Genomic DNA, 20,197 nt, shown 5'->3' on the forward strand with positions numbered 1-20,197 from the left:
CTGGGGACAAAGGGTTAAAGTTATAAATAAAATCCTTGATCGCAAATGAAAGCATTCATAGCAGCTGAAGTTAGTTTTATAACTGTAAGTGGCCTCATGAGCAGGAAAAACCAGAGACACTCTGTCTGACTTGCTGGCAGGTTTAGTTGAAACCCCCGGAGGTGATGTCTGCGTAGGAGCCAAGTCGGGCTTCCAGCAGCCACCTTGATAAGCGATTGGTTCTGTGGGAGATGGATTCTGGCCGTGTAGACTCTATAAGCTTTACTTAAACAAAACCAAACCATGATTAAAAGACAGAAAATCCAAGTTGTGGAATCTCAACAAAGTCTTGTCTGTCCATTAGTTTTGTTTATAATTCCTAATACATACTTCAAGCATTCTTTTCAAAGTGCTGCATATTTCCTATTTGTTCAAATCCCTAAGAGGGCAGGAAAAAAAAAAAAAGAGGGTTTGTTTTTTTTCTTTTGTTTTTGAAAGATGAAGTAGCATCTCAAACGTATTGACTGTGATGGCAGAACTGATGGCAGAACTTGATTTTTTTTTTTTTTTTTACCAAATTACTGGTCTGATCTGTCAGTTGGCTGAAAATCCAGTCATTTATTTAAGTTTCTTCTCCATCAGTAGCATTTTGACTGATGGGAAAGTAAAAGCGAAAATCAAATCACAGACAAACTTGAAAAAAACGACTTGTTTTAACATCTTTGGCCACGACTCCTGAATGTGGAGTGACTCCTTGCTAGGTGCAGACATGAGGGGAGTGCTGAGTCACTGTGTGTGGCTCAGCGCCCTTCCCCCAGGGCTTCAGTCATGTTGTTCATTGTTCAAAATTGTTTTATTTTTGTTGTTAGAATGTTAAACTCACCACTGAGTTTGTTGAGTTGATTTTTTTTTTTTTTTTTTTTTTTTGCAGGGATCAGGGGTGGTTTAAGGTTTCTTTTAGGGGGGTGGTAATTAGGTTTATTTATTTTAATAGAGATACTAGGGATTGAACCCAGGACCTCGTGCATGCGAAACACATGCTCTGCCACTGAGCTATAACCCTTCCCCCCACCTTTAAAATTTTTTTTGTTCAGGTTTCTAACTTGAGGTTAATAAAGCACAGTAACAGGAACAGCTGGTTACACTCAGGTGGTTTCATTGGGATCAATAACTTGAATATGTGTAAAATGTGTGTTTCTGGAGTCTCTGTACTCCTGCTTTCAAGATGTCATTTTGACACTAAAGTGTCCTGTTTTTCACTGGTAAAGCTTGATGAACTCCACGGTTCTAACTCGCTCTCGCGTGCTTCCACAGGGCGAAATCAGAGCGACAGCTTTCAATGAGCAAGCGGACAAGTTCTTCCCCCTGATTGACGTTAACAAGGTATGGCAGCATCAAGTCTAGACCTGAGAGAGTTGAGTGTGGGGTGAGGATGAGGGACTGTCTGTTGAGAGCAGTGTGATGGCAAAGGGTTTTTGTATCCAGTTGGATGGACTGTCCCACGTCCCATGACTTGGCCTCTTTCGCAGGTCTATTACTTCTCTAAAGGCACCCTGAAGATTGCCAACAAACAGTTCACATCTGTCAAAAACGACTATGAGATGACCTTCAATAATGAGACTTCTGTCATGCCCTGTGAAGACGGTCATCACTTACCTACAGTTCAGTTTGATTTCACAGGGATCAGTGACCTAGAAAGCAAGTCTAAAGACTCACTTGTAGGTAAGTCTGTGTGTGAGAACAAAGCGGTGATTATTAGTTTTGTTTGCAGCGTTCAGGGGAGGTGTGAGACTTGAGTGCTTGCTGTTCAACCTCTGGTCATGCTGTAATGGGATCCTTGACCGTCTCTTACTCAAACATTGTGCCTGTGTTTTAGACATAATTGGGATCTGCAAGAGCTTCGATGATGTCACTAAAATCACAGTGAAGTCTAACAACAGAGAAGTTTCTAAGAGAAATATCTATTTGATGGACATGTCTGGGAAAGTGGTGAACGCTACTCTGTGGGGAGAAGATGTAAGTACTGCGTTGAGCGGCGGGGACATAAAGAGCTTCTTAGGTGGTGGTCTCGTCCTGGGAGCTGCTTTGGGGCTTTGACCATGAAGGCCGTGTAGACCCCTCCTAGTGAAGAGTTGGGCTCTCTAGGGAGTATTTGAAAACCCTTATTTGATTTACTTCTGTGGGATTTGCTATGATCTCAGTTTTACCTGGTGAAATGCTCTTTCCTCTAGCTCTAGATTAGTTTTGATGTATCTCTGAGCAGATTCTTGTGTGTGAAGTCATCTTGTATAGATTCCATGTACTATGTATTGTATTCACTCTAGTGTTGGCTGTTTTCCTTGCTTTCTATAAAAATGTCCTGTGTGTTCTTCCCAGCAGTAACACTTGTTTATATGCGTTTGGTGTTTCTCTTGTTATGCAGGCTGATAGATTTGATGGTTCTCGACAACCCGTGATGGCTATCAAAGGAGCCAGAGTTTCTGATTTTGGTGGACGGAGCCTCTCTGTACTGTCATCAAGTACGGTCATTATGAATCCTGACATCCCAGAGGCCTATAAGCTTCGTGGATGGTAGGTGTTTGGTTTTGGGAAGGGGGGTGTTTGCTTGTTTAAATGGGGCTAAACACAGGGGTTATCTGCACCTGGGCTTGGAGAAGAGCTGGTTCTTTTGGTTCTTACCGTCAGTATGTGAGCTGTCTGCCAGGGAGAGGGCTCCATTACTGAATGGAGCAGCTCCTATATTTCTTGGAGGCATTTTGCCTTCTGAGAGGATGACTTTGAAGCCCTTAAACTGACAAACGTGTAATCCCATGACAGACCCGGAGACTCACAGGGAGGAATTAGAATGGGAGTGCTGCCCACTGACCTTGACCCTGCGGAAGCAGGCATGGCCAGGCTGGAGCAGCTGTGAGCAGAAGGCGTCTCTTTCCACGGTCCACAGCTCCGAGCTCCTGTTGGAGCGAGGAGAAAGTGCTTTCCTGTTCGGTCCAGTCTCTGGTGCTGATCACAATTAAGTGTGTATTCACTGGACTCTGCTAAAGTGCGGTGGGCACAGTGGGCTTTTGTTGGCATTGTGTTGTTATTCGCAAAGCACTTGGGGCACAAGAAGAGCCTCCTAAAATCTCACTGTGTCTAGCTTTTTAGGGTGTTAAAACTCTGCCATAGAAGAGGCCTTCAAACTGAAACATGGTATGCAAGCATTGATGTAGGCAGGGAAAGCACTTGAACTAGCTTGAGCTGACATAATTTGTGCAGCTGTAGTCACAGGGGGAGGTGTGTTGGTTTCCAACCATGTCTTAGGGTTTGAGTGACTAAAGAATTAGCTCATATTACATACTCCCCACTTTTGTTTGAGTCTGTTGTGAACCAGTAGCACTTAGTATTTGAATAGTTTCATGAAGCATCTGCTGGAGTGTTCATGTTGCTTAAGCCACCTCTGCGAGTGTGGTCCACATGGACCGTATTTAACTATTCTGGTAGCTGGCATCACATTATGAGGCAGGGCCCGTTAATAATCTGACCAGAGTAAGCACAGCTTTGGTGTGTCCTCACTGCTTGATTTTCTTTCAGGCTCTGGAGCTCGACCTCAGGTTAATTGTGTGCCCACATTAAGGTCTTTGTGTTTTACTTGTTGATAACTGTGGTCCCAGTCACCATAGAAAGACGTGGCTGTCCCCAGAATAGAGTAACTTGGCATTCATCAAAGAGAGGCTCAGCATCCACCCCCACCTGGCCAAGGACTGGGGATGTTTAGATCTGTTATAACAATGTGGAGTTTTTATTGTGAGAAGGGCTGCCTCTCTCCTTGCTCTGCTGACTCCTGATGAGCTGTCTGTGGTGGCAAATGTCTCCTTGGAGTTTTTGAAACCGTAAACTTGCGTAGCTAGTCATGGTGAAACAGATTTATGGACCTTGCTGTGCCTCTGTGACGGATTTAGCCGCTTCCCTGACAGAACAAGAAGTCAGCTTAGGGCAGCATCCATTCTGTTCCGTGGTTTCTTTAAGGAAGCTGTTGTGTTCATGGTTGGCTTTTTGCTGTCCTTTTGGATGATGTTGTCATGTTTTTTAATCTGACTGACTCTTCCCTGCCCCAGGTATGTATCTGAGACACTTCCTCTCCAGCCCCCTCTCCTTCATATCAGCTGATAATATGCCCAAGAAATATAATCAATTTTAATAAAAATTCATCATAAATTAATTTTAACTTTAATATTGGCATAAGTAAAATCTCACTAAGAAGATAAATCTACAAGGAAACGGATTAATACCTTCTAATAAGTTCCTGTGGGTTATATAATCTTTTGAAATCTATGTCAGGCTTAAAAAATCTTTCACTGTGCAGATGTTATTTCCTACCCTGTTAAAATATGTCAGCTGTCCCTTTCTTGTATTTGTTTTTCTGAGGAGGAGGAGGTAATTAGGTGTCTTCATTGATTTCTGCCTGGTGGAGGTACCAGGGATTGAACCCAGGACCTCTTGGGTGCTGAGCATGCACTCTGTAGCATGAGCTATACCCTTCCCCCAACTATCCCTTTCTATCCTGATACATTTCAGTGATGATGAAAATGCAGCTGCTGACCAAGAGTGAGCATCAGTCACCCAAAGAACTGTACCAGAGCTCTCTGCCATGGCTTTTTTGTTGTTGACTTTCCAGGTTACTGTTTTTAGGTCTTGGGCCCTCCGGCCAATGTTGATAAGCAAGGCTAATTTAAGGAAAGATTCTGTGGTAGTTTGGCACTGTCTTTCTTGACCACTGGGGGGCATCAAAGCAGTTGAGATAAAAAGAGGTCATTTCATTTCTTCAGTAGACTTAAGATGCAGTGAGAAAGATGCTGACTTCAGCCCACTTGGCCATGACCTATGAAAGTTGAATGAGGAGTGGGTATCCTGTATCTGACATCCAGAAACAAGTATCATACTCAGTAAGCATACAAAATGCCTGTTACTCTTCTTTTATTTTTCAGGTTTGACTCAGAGGGACAAGCCCTAGATGGCGTTTCCATCTCTGATCTAAAGAGTGGAGGAATGGGAGGAAGCAACACCAACTGGAGAACTTTATATGAGGTTAAATCCGAGAACCTGGGCCAAGGCGACAAGGTATCTGCGGCCTGATGGTTGAGGGATCGTGCCCAGAGGGAAGGGCCGTGCCGTCCAGTGGGAGTGTGTTACATCCCTCAGGTGTGTTGAGGCAGGAAGATGTTAAGAACTCTGGCTTAGAGAGTTGTGCAGTTCTTAGAGCAATCTTAACAAAGTGGTGTAACTGAGTTGCGTGTTACGGTATGAACTGCCCTCGGGTCCATGTTTCTCTTCTGTGACTGTTCCTGCAAATTGAAATACCTGCATACCAAGAAGGTGGCTTTTGAGATTATAGCTCACGCTGAGCGTTGTTAGTCAGGCTCAGGGTCAGATGTCGGGCAGTTCCCATGTGCTTTCACTGGCTGTAGATTGTTAACCTGGCGGGTTGAGTCATGCTGGTTGGTGTTCTCTGACAAGAATTGGCTCTGGTATTTGATTTTAGTTGCAACTTCCCTTTCAATGTTTGTATTTAATGATCCTTTTCCCATCTTGATCTAAGCCTATATTCTGTCAGCAGTTCAGTATTTAAATCATTTATTTCTCCTTTCTGCTTCCCAAACCAGTAATTCCTGCTTTATTATTTTCATATAATGCAATATAGTTTTTATTCCTTACTGTCTCATTTCACTGTACTCACTTATCCATCACTGTCACCGACTGCAACTTACAGTACTGTCATACAGCACTCTGCGAATTAAACATCGGGCTGATGCGTGTTGCTCTTTGAGTTCTCTTGTCAGCCAGTTTCTCTCATAGATCTAAAAGTAGACCGTGTGTAATAAGGAGTCAGGCCTAGAGAGTACTTCTTTGCACCCAAACTTTCGAGTCCCACTTTGAATCTGGTCTTTACCCGGACATACTGAAAAACCCATCAGGCGTTCTCCTAGGAGGCCCCATTCTCTGCAGCCTTTCAGATCCAGGATTTGCAGAAGCTCTTTAAACATCCACATTATTGTTTTGCCTCTTTTGGTCTGAGACACCGGGAAGCCCCAAAGGTTGCAGACTTGGCCCTGAGTTCAGAGCACACCCAGAGGGAACTGCTCACCCTCCAAAAACTCTTCATCCCATTTCCTTTCCATGAGAGTTAGAAAGAAAAACAAATAACAACAACATAAAGCCCAGGCACATGACTTGGTCCTCGCAACATTTACTTACCAGTGATGTCTCCACTTTGAAGGCACTAGCTCAGTTTTTTTTGCATTCTACTGAATTTGGTGACTTAGACCAGGGATTCACAAACAGGCCCACGGGCCATATCCACCCTGCCGCCTGTTGTAAATAAAAGTGTATTGAAACCCAGCCACGTGCTCGCATCTCCATGCTGTCTGTGGACCACCTTGCCCCAAAGCAGCAGGGTGAGTAGCTGCAACAGAGACTGACCAAATGGCTCATGAAGCCTGAAATAGTTATCGTCTGGCTTCTTACTGAAGAAGGTTTGCTGACCCCTGGCCAAACAGAGATTAAGGTGAATTTAGACCCTAGAAATCAACTGCTGTTGTTTTGAAGGTGGGAGGTGTGGTGGTTCATAGCTGTGCTAGATTTTGCCTCATTGCTGTGTATTTCCTGGTTCTGTTACCTGTGGGGGGGTCAGAGGAACAGGAGGATGAGTCTTTGTCTTTTGAGGTCTTTATCTTTCATATAGTCTATTTCAGTTTTAACTAGTTAATTCAGTCTAATTTAGAATTAACTCTTATACTTAAAGTATAATAATATGCTTTAGAACTTGGTTTATTACCTCCATGAGTTTTGTAGTCAGCACAAGTGATTTCTTAAACTGTAAGATAAATTATTCCCTGTAATGACATTGTGATTGTGAGAACTAGAATATGTAAACACCTACCCTTCTGTGTGAGGGCAAGTCCGTTCCTGCATGTAGGCCTGTGCTGTGTCTTATGTCACTCTTTCCTCCTGAAGCCCGACTATTTTAGCTCTGTGGCCACAGTGGTGTATCTTCGCAAGGAGAACTGTATGTACCAGGCCTGCCCCACTCAGGACTGCAATAAGAAAGTGATTGATCAGCAGAATGGCTTGTACCGCTGCGAGAAGTGTGACCGTGAATTCCCCAATTTCAAGTACCGCATGATCCTGTCGGTAAGTAGACTGGGTAGGTGAGGACCACTGTGGTGCTTCCTGAGCCCCAACCAAGTGCCAGGCACTGTAGAGACGACAGCAAAAACAGGGTTGCTTGTGGTGGGTGGTGGTGCCCGTGAGTAAGTGCTAAGTGCGAAAGGGCTTGTTATTGTTCTGTAAATACGGAGGTGAGGGGCCTTTCATTCCACTGGATAGCAGTCTGCTTTCTCCTGCCTAAAGCTTTTGTTCGTACTGGAAAGTTGCATTTAGACACCTGGCTGATTGCAGTCTGCTGTGCATGTTCAGGTCTTCCTCAATTTACAATGGGGTTACCTCCTGATAAACCCATCCTGAGTTGAAACATTGTAAGTCAAAAATGCATTTAATACACCCGCCCCACTGAACAGCATGGCTGAGCCTAGCCTATCTTAAATGTGCTCAGAACACTCACATTAGCCTACAGTTGGGCAAAAGCATCTAACACAAAGCCTATTTTATGGTAAAGTGTTGACTGTCTCATGTGAGGTGCTGAATACCATACTGAAGGCGACAAGCAGGATGATTCTAAGTATTGGTTGTTTACCCTCCTAATTGGAAGGCTGACCGGGAGCTGCAGGTCACTGCTTCTGCCCCGGCATCATGAGGGCGTACCAGACGGCACACTGCTAGCCCAGGAAAAGATCAAAATTCAAAATTAGAAGTACGATTTCTACTAAATCCAATCGCTTTCACACCATCGTAGAGTTGAGAAGTCGTGAGTCGGGGACCATCTGTAGTACAGTTACAGCATCAGTGGGCACCTGCCTGCTAAGTGTTACGAAGATAAATTAATGCGAAGTGGCATCTCTGGAGAGCAGTAATTACATTTCTGCAGCCCGTGCCTTTATTTAGTCACTTTTCTTGTGGCTAATCTGCTCCTCTGGCCTCAGTAGAGCTGGCTTTGGAGGAATGTGACTGCCTGCCGATGTGGGATGGTGGCTTTTTTGCATGATAGGAATTGTTTCTTTCTTTTTAAAAAACGGTTAAACTCAAAGGTGTACTTTTTTTTTTTTTCAAAATTATGATACTAAATGATAAAGATACAAGAAAATGGACATTCTCACATTTTTCTAGAAGGCGATTTGGCAGTACAGTGTCAGAAGCCTTACAAATGTTTATGTTTTCTGACACAGAAACACTTGGAGGGAGTTTCTTCGAAAGAAGTGATCAGAAATGTTACAGCTGTAAGAAGTTGTCCGTTGCCTTGTTTATTTAAAACTTGGATACAGTTTAAATGTCTTAAATGTCCTTAGTAGTCTACTGGTTGATTCCTTTATTGAATATCTTTAGAGCGGAGTAGTACGTACCATGAAGGCATTAGAATTTGTCCTTTATTCGATAGTTTCCACAGTTAAAATATTTGAAGACCATTGCTAACAAACTCTATTAAATGACATAAATAAATGTTCCAGCTTCATTCATTGAAAGTAGCAAATTTTAGATGGTATGTTTTACATAGTTTTGAGGCATTGTGCACAGAGAACAGACGGAAGATGAATATCCGACTGTTGGTAGTAGTTATTTCTGGCTGATTTTTATTTCTGTATATTTTCCGCATTTTCCTTTTTTTTTTCCCCTATAGTTAATACTCTCATAATAGGAAATTTTTATAAAAAATCTTTTTAGATAAGAGAGTAAGGGATTACATCCACCCTTTCTGTGTTCTAATTTCCCTAAAAAAAAGGAAAGTTCTACTTAAATTTTAAGCGGCTGCTGCTTTTTTTTTTTTTTTGTGAACTGTTAACCTCATTGAACTAATTTGAAGAAATGTGTTTTAGATGATTTATCAGCACTTGGTAAAACTTTAAATAGTGGAATCCTCAGTGCACTGGTTTCATGTGATGCTTACATGTGTGTGTCCATCATTGCTCTTCTTGCCCCGTGGAGTGGGTGCTTTTTGTCCTATGATGACAGCACAGGGCAAACTATAGATGTGAGCCCCGTATGTGATACATTCCCTATAAATGGGAGTGCTTTAAACTTTCTTCTTACCTTACTTTTCATCATGACTTTCGATATTAAAGCTCCATATATATGCAAAGTGAATATGTAAAATCATAGTGATACCTTTAAAAAAAAAAAACAAACTTTGCTCTCTATTTCTACTGAGCCTTTTATTTTAGGAACTGAATTCTTTGTGATCCACTTCTTCCTTGACTCTCCCCTGTATAATTTTACATCATGGTCCAGTTGGAGAGACTTGAATGCTCATTGCTGTTGCTATGTTAAGTTTGCTGGCTGGATGAAGGCCCTTAGTTCAGGCTTTCAAATTGTGCAGGACACTCAGCAGTGATTGAGGAGCTGTCTTATGGAGCACCTCCTGATGCCTGAAGGATATACAGTTTAAAGTGCAGAGGGCACTGGAGGCTTGTTCAAAACCTTTAGTTCAAAGGCCATTGCAGCTGGCAGGGCACTGAGTCCAGTGTCCCCAGATTCTGCATCTGAAGGAGAGTTTAGTTGGGCTCTGTCTCTACTGAGATTACACATGCACAGCACATTGTGTTCCTGCTGTGATCCAGGCTTACGTTTTAAATTTTTTTCTTGGATATTTTTCACATTTTTTGGAAAGAATAGAGCATATTTAGTAGAAATGGCTTTTTTCCCTAGAAATTATTTTAATGAGTAGAAAAAGTTAATCTCCTAGTCTCTGTAGTGTGTCTTCCTTTTACTATTTATTTGCAGAAATAATGTAGAGTTGTGCTTTTTAGGTAAATATTGCCGATTTTCAGGAGAATCAGTGGGTCACATGTTTCCAGGAGTCTGCGGAGGCCATCCTTGGACAAAGCACTGCTTATCTTGGAGAGTTAAAAGAGAAGGTTGGCCAAGTTTTTTAATTACTGTAGCAGTTCCCGTGCTGTGATATGTACCCATTCTTTGCTCTTTACTGTTTTTTGGTTTGTGGCTTTTGGGTGTTATATATAGTTTCTGACTGATGATGGAGAGCTCATCTGATTCTGTCTAATTGTGTCCATCTTGGATGTGCTGACAATGTGATTATGAAGCAATGTATATAAAAAGCTTTAAAAGCAATTTACAAGTATAAACCACTTTTTTCCCCTGTTACTGTTAGCACGCCAAGAGTTGTTGTGCCTGCAGTCACTTGAGATCTGGGAGGTATCTTCTGAAATAATCTGAAGTGCCGATGTGCCTTTTTAACGTAACAAACACCCTCCTGAAAAGTTGAGTCAAGTCCTGGTTTAAATTCACACGTAAAATACCTGCTACTTCAGGTTGTCAGATGCAATTCTTACTAAGTCGTAACTTTTTTCATAACTTTATCCATTTCCTTTTTTAGTATGTTCACATAGTAGTTTTATTTAATTCAGGGACTAGATTAGTAATTATTCTAAACTGAAGAAAGATACTTGCTCAGACAAAATGTGTAAAGACCAATAAAAGCTATATTTTCTGGGCCACACAAATTAGCATCTATCTATAGATCCCCCCGCCCCATTTCCTCAAAAATTGGTTAGAATGCTTGTGAAAGCCCCTAAGAAAAAAGGATTTGTCATTTGTTCTTGGTGTGGTTTTTTTTTTTTCTTTCCTGTCTTCTGTTCTTTCGTCTCTGCCCCTGCGTCTTCTTGAAATTGTCCGTGAGCTCTCTGAGAGTAATCCCAACAAGCCCTTTTACAGAAATAACTGGAATTGACTTTAAAGTATGATGGTATCTTTTATCTGTTTCGCCTGGTCCTCTATTTTCATATCAGATTTTAAGGCTTGAGGCAGCCTTTCAGGATCTTTTTATGAGCTTATTACATTTGACTGGTTTTACTGCCGGTGAATGAGGACACACAGAAACCCTCCCCTCAGGAACCATGATACTCTCGGAGTACGCGCTCCGGGCTCTCACTGATCTTGAAAGAATGATGGCAGCTGGTATGATTTGCTGAAGGTTTAACACATTGTTTTATTTACATACCTGAAAGCCTGAGGACTTTGTGTGTGTGTGTGTGTGTGTGTGTGAAGTAACCCTTGCACAGAAGAGTTCTATATAACAAAGCCATTTTCATGTTCCAAGGGGCTTGCAAAGATAATGCTTGGCTGATATGAACTATTAATTTTATATAAAGTTCTTATAAGTTTATTTTGTGTATATTTCTATAAAATGCTTTCTTTAATCCCTGTTTACCAGACTTTAAAAAAAAATATATATATATATATATACTAGAAGCTTAATCGGATAGTAAAGAGGGAGAGAGGACTGTAGTTTTTGAATGTTCCCTAACCTTTGCCCGCTTCTCCTGTCTTCTTCATTTGCTCACCAGACCTGTAGCTGTTAACACAGAGACTGAAATAATGTATGTAACAAACTGGACTTTTCCTGAGTGTTTTTCCCCTAGTTCTTAATTTATGATGAAGATGCTGATCCTCAGATCTATTCCATCACAAACTTTCAAAATTTAGAAATGTGTTTCTTAAGAATGCTTCAGTGTTTTTTCTATTGTGGTAAAATAGACAAAAAGTTTACCATTTAAACCATTTTTGAGTTTAAGTTCAGCGGCTTTAAATACCTTCACATTGTTGTGCAACCATTCCCGTCAACCCCCTCTAGGACTTCTTCACCCTCCCAAGCTGAACTCTGTGCCCATGAAACACTTAACTCCCCGTCGCCCCTGGAAAACCATCATTCTACTTTCTGTCTCTCTGAATTTGACTACTCCAAGTAGAGTATTTTAATTTTTAATAAAATTCCATCTAAACAGTTTTATGTGATGAAATGTCACCTATACATTTGTCATTCCCAAGCAATTTCAAACCACCGGCGGGGATCGTTTTCTCAGAGGATTTTCTCAAAGTCTTTCAAAACCCATACAGATAGTTTTCAGATGGCCTGGTGGTTTCCATCCCTACAGTTTTGCATTTGTTTTTGCAGAACGAGCAAGCGTTTGAGGAAGTTTTCCAGAATGCCAACTTTCGGTCTTTTACATTCAGGATCAGGGTCAAGCTGGAGACCTACAACGTAAGTGACGGCGCCTGTGGTGCGGAAGGGTCGGCGGTGGGAAGCTGCTGTCAGTCTCCGCGGCAGCGTCACAGTATTAGCTGTCAGTTCACTGCTTACTGTGGGCCAGACCCAGTGCTAAGCGCCCTGAGTTTATCACTCAGTGAATCTTCCTGACAATGAGGCCCCATTATCATCCCCGTTTTCAGGTGAGGAAACAGACTTGGAGAGAGGTCAGAGGTCTTTTCCACTGTCAGGCATCTAGGGGAAGGATGTTGTGTGGCCTTCCAGTTAAAACCTGGGGTTTTTGATTTGTGTCCTGAAAAAACAGACATTGCCCACAAGTTTTGGGCTCTAAAGTTACTATGTGGAACAGAGACCACATGTAGTTAAAATTACCCTGGAAATGCCTTAAATTTCTTATAGCATCATGTGGTTGTAGAGTCATGAAAAAATGGCCTTTATTGAGCACTTACTCTCTGCCAGATACTGTTCTACACCCTTTACGTTCATTATCTTGCTTGATCCTGGCAGTAACCCCACGTGTAGGAACTGTTGTTACCCCCGTTTTACCAGTGGAAACACGTAGGTGTACAGAGAGGAAGCAGTTTGCCTAAATTCATATGCTCACAGGTGGCAAAGCTAGTAATTCGACTCAGGCAGTCCAACCCCAGGGCTTTGCTCTCAACCACGCTTAGAAATACGATGGTGTTAGTAATCATGCTGTAGTGTGCGGGCCCCTGAGCTGGGCCTCACCCACTTCTGCCTCTGAAGGCACCGTCCAGCCTGGCCAGTGAGCCCGGAGGGAAGACGACTCTGCCTGTTGCTGGATTTACTCGTTCTGTTTTATTGTCAGACCTTAACCTTAATACCTGCTAATAGATGTGCTCGGCTTTTTGAGCATTAAATGAGACAGGGCCTCAAATGTCTGTGGTGCAATGTTGGGATGGACGGAAGGGTCATTCGGTCCCCACCTGGTGTGATCAGGGAAGCTGAAGGGAGGTGAGGCGGCTTCTTGCAGGGCTGAGACGGGGCCCATGGCGGGTCTCCCTCCTCTGCTGTGGGTGCATCTCCCCTCCCCACACCCCGCTTTCAGAACCAGCTGTGTGGCTTTAGGAAGTCACTTCTCTCAGCTCCTGTTTCTCCCTCTAAAAGAGAATACATTGAACTTGATAAGCACACTAAGGCCCATTGAGTTTGGAGTCCAGATTTCTGAGTGTTTGGGAGCACGAGGCAAGGATGGAAGAGGCCTGTGTTGAAGGGAGGCCTCTGTCCACTCGCCCAGCCCCAGAAGCCGCCCTGGGCTCTCGCCCTCATTGGAATGACTGAACTCTGAACCCAGCGTGTCTTTGTTATTTCTCCTGCGGGGATCACTGAAACCGCTGCCCCCTGCCACGGGCTTTCCTCCGCTCACAAACTGCTTTTCTCTTCTCAAAGGATGAGTCCCGAATTAAGGCCACCGTGATGGACGTGAAGCCCGTGGACTACAGAGAATACGGCAGAAGGCTGATTGCGAACATCAGGAGAAACGCGGCTATGTGAGGCGAGCCGGCCGATGGGGCGGAAGCTTGAAGATAAAGAGCTGAAGTGAATCCATTTCTGCCCCTGCCCTGTGGGGCAACTTCACGTTAGCCACAAGGCGCCCAGAGCCTTGTTTGTGGTGTACCGAGCCGTTGCCTCTCCGGTGCGCATCTTGGAACCCCCAGCAGCAAAGGGAGACAAGCTTGGGTGGCTGTGGTGCAAACTGTCAGACCTTGGGGTCAGCTGGCGGGTAGAGTAGTACCAGGCTTTCCCTCTGTCCAGGCTTTTGTCCGTTTTATTAAGATTTCATTATCTTCAACCAGGAATTATGTCACGAGTAATTGACCCTAAATCTGCAGAGAGTGGAATAAATAATGTAAGTAGGGTTTCCGCTTCTCCAGTGGTGACACCTTCACAACTTGGGTCCCTTCTCGGTTGTGCGGAAGAACCTGGCGTTTTAGTGAGCGGGTCTTCCTGGAATTCAAAGCTCCCTTTGTAGAGGTGCCTCGTAGTTGTTAATGCTTGGAATGGCAATAGGGTAGAATTATTAATCAAAGTCATATCTTTTATATCTGAAGAATATCCTTCCTTTAGGGTTTAATAGACTGAGTCAGATGGGTCTGATATTAATCAAAATTGTCTCTTCTGAGGAAGGCTGATAAGCATTGACTTCCCATCCCCTAGGGACATCCAGGCAACTACAAAGCATTGCTTTAGTTTTCCCTTCAATTAATGTTGCAGTTTGGTTAGTGAATGCACGTCTTTTCTACCTGTACATATTTCTTGTATTTGTATGTTTCTTTTCTTGATTAAAGCTATGTTAAATAGAAGAGATTTTGAAGGGAGAAACCCTTTGTTTCCCTTGCTTTGTTTAATAAACAGTCTATCCTCTGCTTGTGAATCCCTACTTTGTTTGAATGCAAAGGGTTCTTGTAACTGGAAAGCAATTAATTACCCTTCATAATAAATGTTCACTTGGGGGAGATGTTAACTCATTACAAACTCGAAGATTAGTCCAAAGCAAGGAGATCATTCTTCCTAATGTTTGCAACCCTGAAATTCATCTTTAAAAGAATGAAAACACCAAAAAGAAAAAGCCATTGTGCCCCAGAATGCTGATGATCTGGCACTTTGGGATTTTATTGATGTTTACACAGCAGTCTTAACACCATCCAGGCTTTGAAATGTGAACAGACAGTGAGCTGGTAAGAAAACAGTAATTATGCTACTGGGCTTTTCAGTCAGCAAGAGCATGCTTGCTCTGTGTGTTCCTAATCATATTAATTATCTGTCTGGTTGCTGCAGCCCACCGCTTGGCATTTGCCACACATCTCTCTCCAAGCATCCAGGCAGTGTTGCAGTCAGCCTGCAGCGCTAGGACCTGGTTTTTAACCGGGCAGGTGCGGCACGTGGAGGCCCTTTGCAGAGCTTGAGGGTGATGATATCCTGTCTGTGTCATCCTTAGCTGTCCTCTTGGGGGAGGAACCAGCTGGCTCTAGGCAGGATGACCCCCACTCTTCAGAACATAGAGCATCTTTTTCTCAGTCCCGAGAACTGTCTGGACATACCCTAGTCTCAGGAGATGGTCACTGGGTCGCACTCAACTCTCTGGCTGAGGCCTTGACGATTTTCACGGAAGCTCTTTTCTGCCTGACCTTGCTCGTAAAGCACTGACTAGAAAATTATAGTCTTCATCACTGTTCTGGATTGACAAATTGTGGGTTGGAAGTGGTAATCTAGCTTTCAGCCTGGTCACCAGTCCTTTATATCCACTACTTCGAGCATTCCTCCTCTCCGCATCTCGGCTTCGACCCCGTGAAGAGCACTGACCGGCAGTGCAACCCTGATGTGTCTCCGGAACATCATACCAGCCACCCCATGTTCTCGATGACCACGTGGTGAATCCAGCACATCTACACAAATGTGATTAGAAATCCACAGGGGGCGTTCTGAGGGAGGGTGGGTCCCTTGAGGGCGGATGTTTAGCAGATTTCCCTACTAAACATCAGATCCCTGATAGAGGAGCATTAGAAACTGGCTCCACTGTTATGCTTTTAAGAGATTTAACTCCCTGAGGATTGCCTAAACAGATTCTGGCCCACGGTTCTTAGAGCTCTCTTGGAGATGGTTTATCTCGAAAGGCTGTTCATGTTGCATTTCTCATCTTCCACTCAGAGATCAATGTTTATTTTGTGTACACCATGACATCAGCGTTAGGCAATTAGGAAAAAATCTAATCATTTCGCCTTTATTTTAAATGGTTCTTGGAGTCCCTCCAGTCTCATTGTGAAGGAGGCAGGGAGGGAGAAAAGGGTAATAATCTGATTTCTGTCCATATTTTCAGTGTTTTATGCTTTCCATTAAGGCTTTCATAATCTCCAGCATGCTTGTTCTGACTTTTTGAACCACAGGGTCAAAAACTCCTCCCCCCTATTTTTTTTTTCCTGAGTGGACCATCTTCAAAAAGTATAAATAATATTGATCGTGGTGTTTAATACACTAATGAGACCCATGGTTATTGACTACATAATTAATACACTGTCTAAAAGTGAAGTTTGGTAGCCCAGGATATAAAAGTTTATATATTGACTTGAGTTTCTTTGGCAATATGCCGTCTACGGTTTTATTTATAGAAAATGAAACTGGTTGTTCAGTCTTCTTTCCTTGTCACTTGTTAGAAAGCCACTACTCCCCCCGGTAAATTGATTGTTTCCTTATCTCAAACAGGATTTCCCCTCTTGAGACACCTCCTCCTCTTTCTATGTGGTTTCTAAGCTCTTAGTCTTATAATCCACTCTGCTGGTAGAGTTCTGGGTTTCAGAAACATTTTTGGGAATAATCATTTTTTTTCCCCCAGAAAGAGACTTTAGATGTTTTATTTTCATTGGTTTGGGAAAAAAATCTCAACTGAGTATGTTTTATTATTAAGCTGATAGGTATTGTTAACGTCAAAGAAAAAAGGGAAAGGAATGGGGACTACTTGGACCACTGATTATTTCTTAATGCAAGTAATCCACATTCAGTGTAGGAAAAAAAAACGTGCAGACAAGAAAAAAAGTGTCCTTAATCCCACCCATCAGTAATAACCGCTTGTATCACGGCCTACTTTTCTCTCTGCTTGTATGTGGATAGATACAGTTTTCATTTAAAAATGGGATTATATTACACATACTGTTCTCTAACACTGATCCGGGTACTATAGGATGGACATCTTTCCTATTTCAGTAAAAATGATCTGCATAATTTTCTTTTGGATCAGCATAATTTTAATTGGTATTTGGCTATACGGATGTGTAAATTTATTGAGCCAATCCACCTGCTGGAAGCTTGCATTTTCTAATTAAAAATTTTTTTAAATTTATTTTTATCGAGATATAATTGGCATATAACTGATTTAGATATACATATACTTTCTAACTTATAAACTCAGCTTTGGATGGGCAGGAGCATTTATCCTGTGTTGCCCTGTGAAAATGTGTGCCTTCTATTCTTGTCCTGTAAGGTTCTCTGATTATACTTTCTTTCCCTTAGTCCAGTGGTAACTCTGCTGACCCTGTGTCCCACCAAGGGCTGGCAGGTGATTTGAGCAGGTGCTCGAATCCTCTTCAGCAAAGGCAGGTAGATGACTAGAAAGGAAAGGGCTACGGAAGACCTCAGAGCTCCGGGCGGCTTCATCCTACCTACCACGTGGACCGGGTTGTGGCTGGGAAGAGGCCTGAATCCTCTTGTTTTCTGCTGGAAATGGCCTCTTGAGAACACATCTGATTGACTTGCTTTATAAATCAACTTGCTTCTTTGTGTAAAGCCATTAATTAATGATTATTAAAACCTTTTCATTATATTTGCGATGGTGGTTTTAAGTCGCTGAGAAAAGTGTGGAGCACCTGTCTTCATTGACCACCTGTGCCACCATCTCTCCACGTGACTTTTTTTTTTTCCCCAGGTAACTTTAAATCAAGGAACCTTGTCCACAAGAACTGCAGTCTATTTGGAGCAAGGCTTGGGGCTAAGTAGTAATATCACAACTCAAATTAAAATTCGGTAAATGGAGCGATCACTGGAGACTGGAGTCATCAGAAAAGATTTCACAAAGAATGGGGTGATTTGAGACTCACAAATCGTCTCCTTCATTTAGGTCAGGGGCCAGCTGATCTACATGGAAAATGCGTGCAACACCTGCTAATAGCCTTTCACTCCATATTCACCACGGGCAGATGAAGCTAGATGCTGTGAGAGTTAGGCAGACAGCACCAAAGGAAACTGGGTTCTGGTGTGAGTAATGTTGGACCACGGGTGCTGTAGAAGGACTTACTTGTATTATCTATATAGCCAGACCCCTAACTCTCAACGCTCACAAGAATCAATCACCTGGCCGTTTTTACAGCTTTCCAGCTTTGCCAGGCTCTCAATGGCTGTCACCTTGTACCCCCTACCCCTTCGCTGCTGATAAATCTCAAAATTTCAAGAAAACAGAATCTCTTTTTCAGCCATGTGAAAAGCAATCCCACCTGCCTCATGAGAAATATTTATATCTAATTCAAAAGTAATCATGTAAACTTTTTAATAATTGTGAGCCATTCTTCTAAAAAAAAAAAAAATCACACCTGCTCCCTAGGGTATTACCCAGTCGGTAATTGGAAGTTTGTGCTGTCATTAAAAATGACAGTTTCCTCAGAGAACATCCTCAGTGCTTGTAAAATGCAGATAACTCTGCCTATATTTAACTTGTGTGTGGTGCAGCTTCCTCTCCACGGTTAGGTAACCAAGGGCTGGTGCCCAGGAACGCAGAGGAGCCCGCTGCAGGGAGCGGCGGCTCTGTGCTGTGGACGCCCTACCCTGAAATGGAGTCAGAACAACCAGGACTTTTTAAAAATAAGCCCCGATTGGACTCTCATCTCTCCTCTCACCGTTGACACTGCTGTTCATGTTGAAGTTTATTTATATCTTCAGTCAGCCATGGTACAGAGGTCATTTCTATTGGCCTAAAATTTTAGAGGCTTATGTTTGCCTCGGAAAGCTGATCTCCCCAGCACTCAGGTTGGAATGCAAAGCTGGTCTTTTGTCAAAAGCTTTTCTGCCTCCACAGCATCCCCGCTCCCACCACCACCACCAATTTCCTTCTCTGCCATTTATTTAAAATTTGAATAGCTTTCGAAGGTGCCTCCCCGTAAATGAGCTCTCCTCCTCTAATGGGCTCTCTCCAGGCAGCAAACCTTCCATAAAGGAGCCACTAATTAAGCAGAAAATGGTTTGTCTTGCTTAGCCACGTTCCCCGAATCTAGCAGTCAGTTTAGAAGATGGGACATCTTTCTTGATGGCCATGATTTTAATAATATTCTTTTGTCTTTTCCACCAGCAGTTAGGGTGTTTGTGTGTGTGTATGTGTGTGTGTGTGTGTGTGTTCCAGTTCCTGTCTTCCTCTCCATCTTGAAGAGGAAGATTTGTTTCTGTAGACTGTTACAAAAAATCCTTATTAAAGTTACTCTTGAAGGATCAGACCCACGCCGAGCCTTCTTGGTTGGAGAGCGGGGCTGTGGGAAAAGCTTATCAATTTGCAGGGGAGGCACACACAGGCTCTCAGGGAAGATGCCTGTCAGTCAAATGGCTCTCGTGAGAAGCCCGAACGGCCTCTGATGGAGAATTGAAGGTGTTTGCAGGCTTCCCCGGGCAGCATCTCTCCCGGGTGGATGTGCACACCACAGCCAAACTGCACAAGGCTCCTAAGAGAACCTTTAGCTCTTGGAGCCAAGTCTCATTTTGTGTGTGTTATTAAAGTGCGGGAGGCTAGGAAAAGCAGAGCCCTCTTAATTAGAGAGCGGCATTCTTGCATAGGAGTCGTGTTCCGTTCGTGGCGTAATTGTCACAGCAAATTACCAGTTAAGTTAAATATTGAGCTGGTAGTTCTCGGAGCTTCAATTACTTGCTCCACCCTACCCTCCCCACCCGCTCCTACCTTTGCCATCACCTGCTATACTGCACTTCTAACTTGATCTTCTGCCAAGTGGTAGCTTTTAAGTGAGGCTTAGAGAAGATACACTCTACAGCGGGAGCAATAAATCTGGCTTGGGGCAAGTTATAGGATGCCAGGAACATCTGAATGAGGGGTGCAATTTTTGCTCGGTGTGTAGGGGTGTGCTGGGTCGTCTTTCTCGCCTTCTAACTCCAGCTATAAAACTGCTAGGTCGGTCGGTATATCTAGGGTGGCTGTCTCCTGATGGGAAAACCCTATTTGAGATGCCACAAGAAATGCAAAGGAAATATAAGGCTTGGTTCCTTCTCTCTAAATTTTAATCTGTGAGGGGGAAGGCCCACAAAATGGAAGAACACTTTTCATAAGCGAGCACAGTTAATCGAGAGCAGATTGGGTGTGTGGTGGGGGCAAGGAGCCGGTGGAGAGGAGGGGACAGACTGCGGTAGAGGCAGTCCCAATATGTGTGGGTTGTCATGGCAAGGGTGAGAAGGATGGATTGGCAGGGAGAAAGGCGAAGTCCGCTTCCAGCTGAAGAGACAGCACATGGCGTAGGCACAGGAGAAGGAGAAAGGAAAGTGGGCGCAGGCAATTCTGAGACAGTC

The 20,197-nt window shown here is 43.2% G+C and overlaps 1 protein-coding gene and 1 non-coding gene across 3 annotated transcripts in view; one reads left to right on the plus strand and one right to left on the minus strand.

The window, feature by feature from the left end:
- Positions 1-14,517, plus strand: part of RPA1 (replication protein A1) — a 46,731-nt gene extending 32,214 nt beyond the window's left edge. The window contains exons 9-17 of one of the 2 annotated variants that reach the window (XM_010958192.3): positions 1,294-1,362; positions 1,509-1,701; positions 1,856-1,995; positions 2,402-2,550; positions 4,944-5,076; positions 6,970-7,146; positions 9,873-9,980; positions 12,038-12,124; positions 13,541-14,517. In XM_010958192.3, the coding sequence (XP_010956494.2) occupies positions 1,294-1,362; positions 1,509-1,701; positions 1,856-1,995; positions 2,402-2,550; positions 4,944-5,076; positions 6,970-7,146; positions 9,873-9,980; positions 12,038-12,124; positions 13,541-13,645 (1,161 nt within the window). In that variant the 3' untranslated portion in view covers positions 13,646-14,517. The remainder of the gene's footprint in view (positions 1-1,293; positions 1,363-1,508; positions 1,702-1,855; positions 1,996-2,401; positions 2,551-4,943; positions 5,077-6,969; positions 7,147-9,872; positions 9,981-12,037; positions 12,125-13,540) is intronic. The other variant, XM_045518985.2, reaches the window with a different exon arrangement.
- On the minus strand, positions 971-1,042 carry TRNAA-CGC (transfer RNA alanine (anticodon CGC)). Its single transcript has one exon. It is a non-coding gene; the product is annotated as a tRNA-Ala (tRNA).
- Positions 14,518-20,197: the final 5,680 nt, after the last annotated feature.

The sequence above is a fragment of the Camelus bactrianus genome, chromosome 16 (assembly GCF_048773025.1).
Source record: "Camelus bactrianus isolate YW-2024 breed Bactrian camel chromosome 16, ASM4877302v1, whole genome shotgun sequence".
Taxonomy (NCBI): Eukaryota; Metazoa; Chordata; class Mammalia; order Artiodactyla; family Camelidae; genus Camelus; species Camelus bactrianus.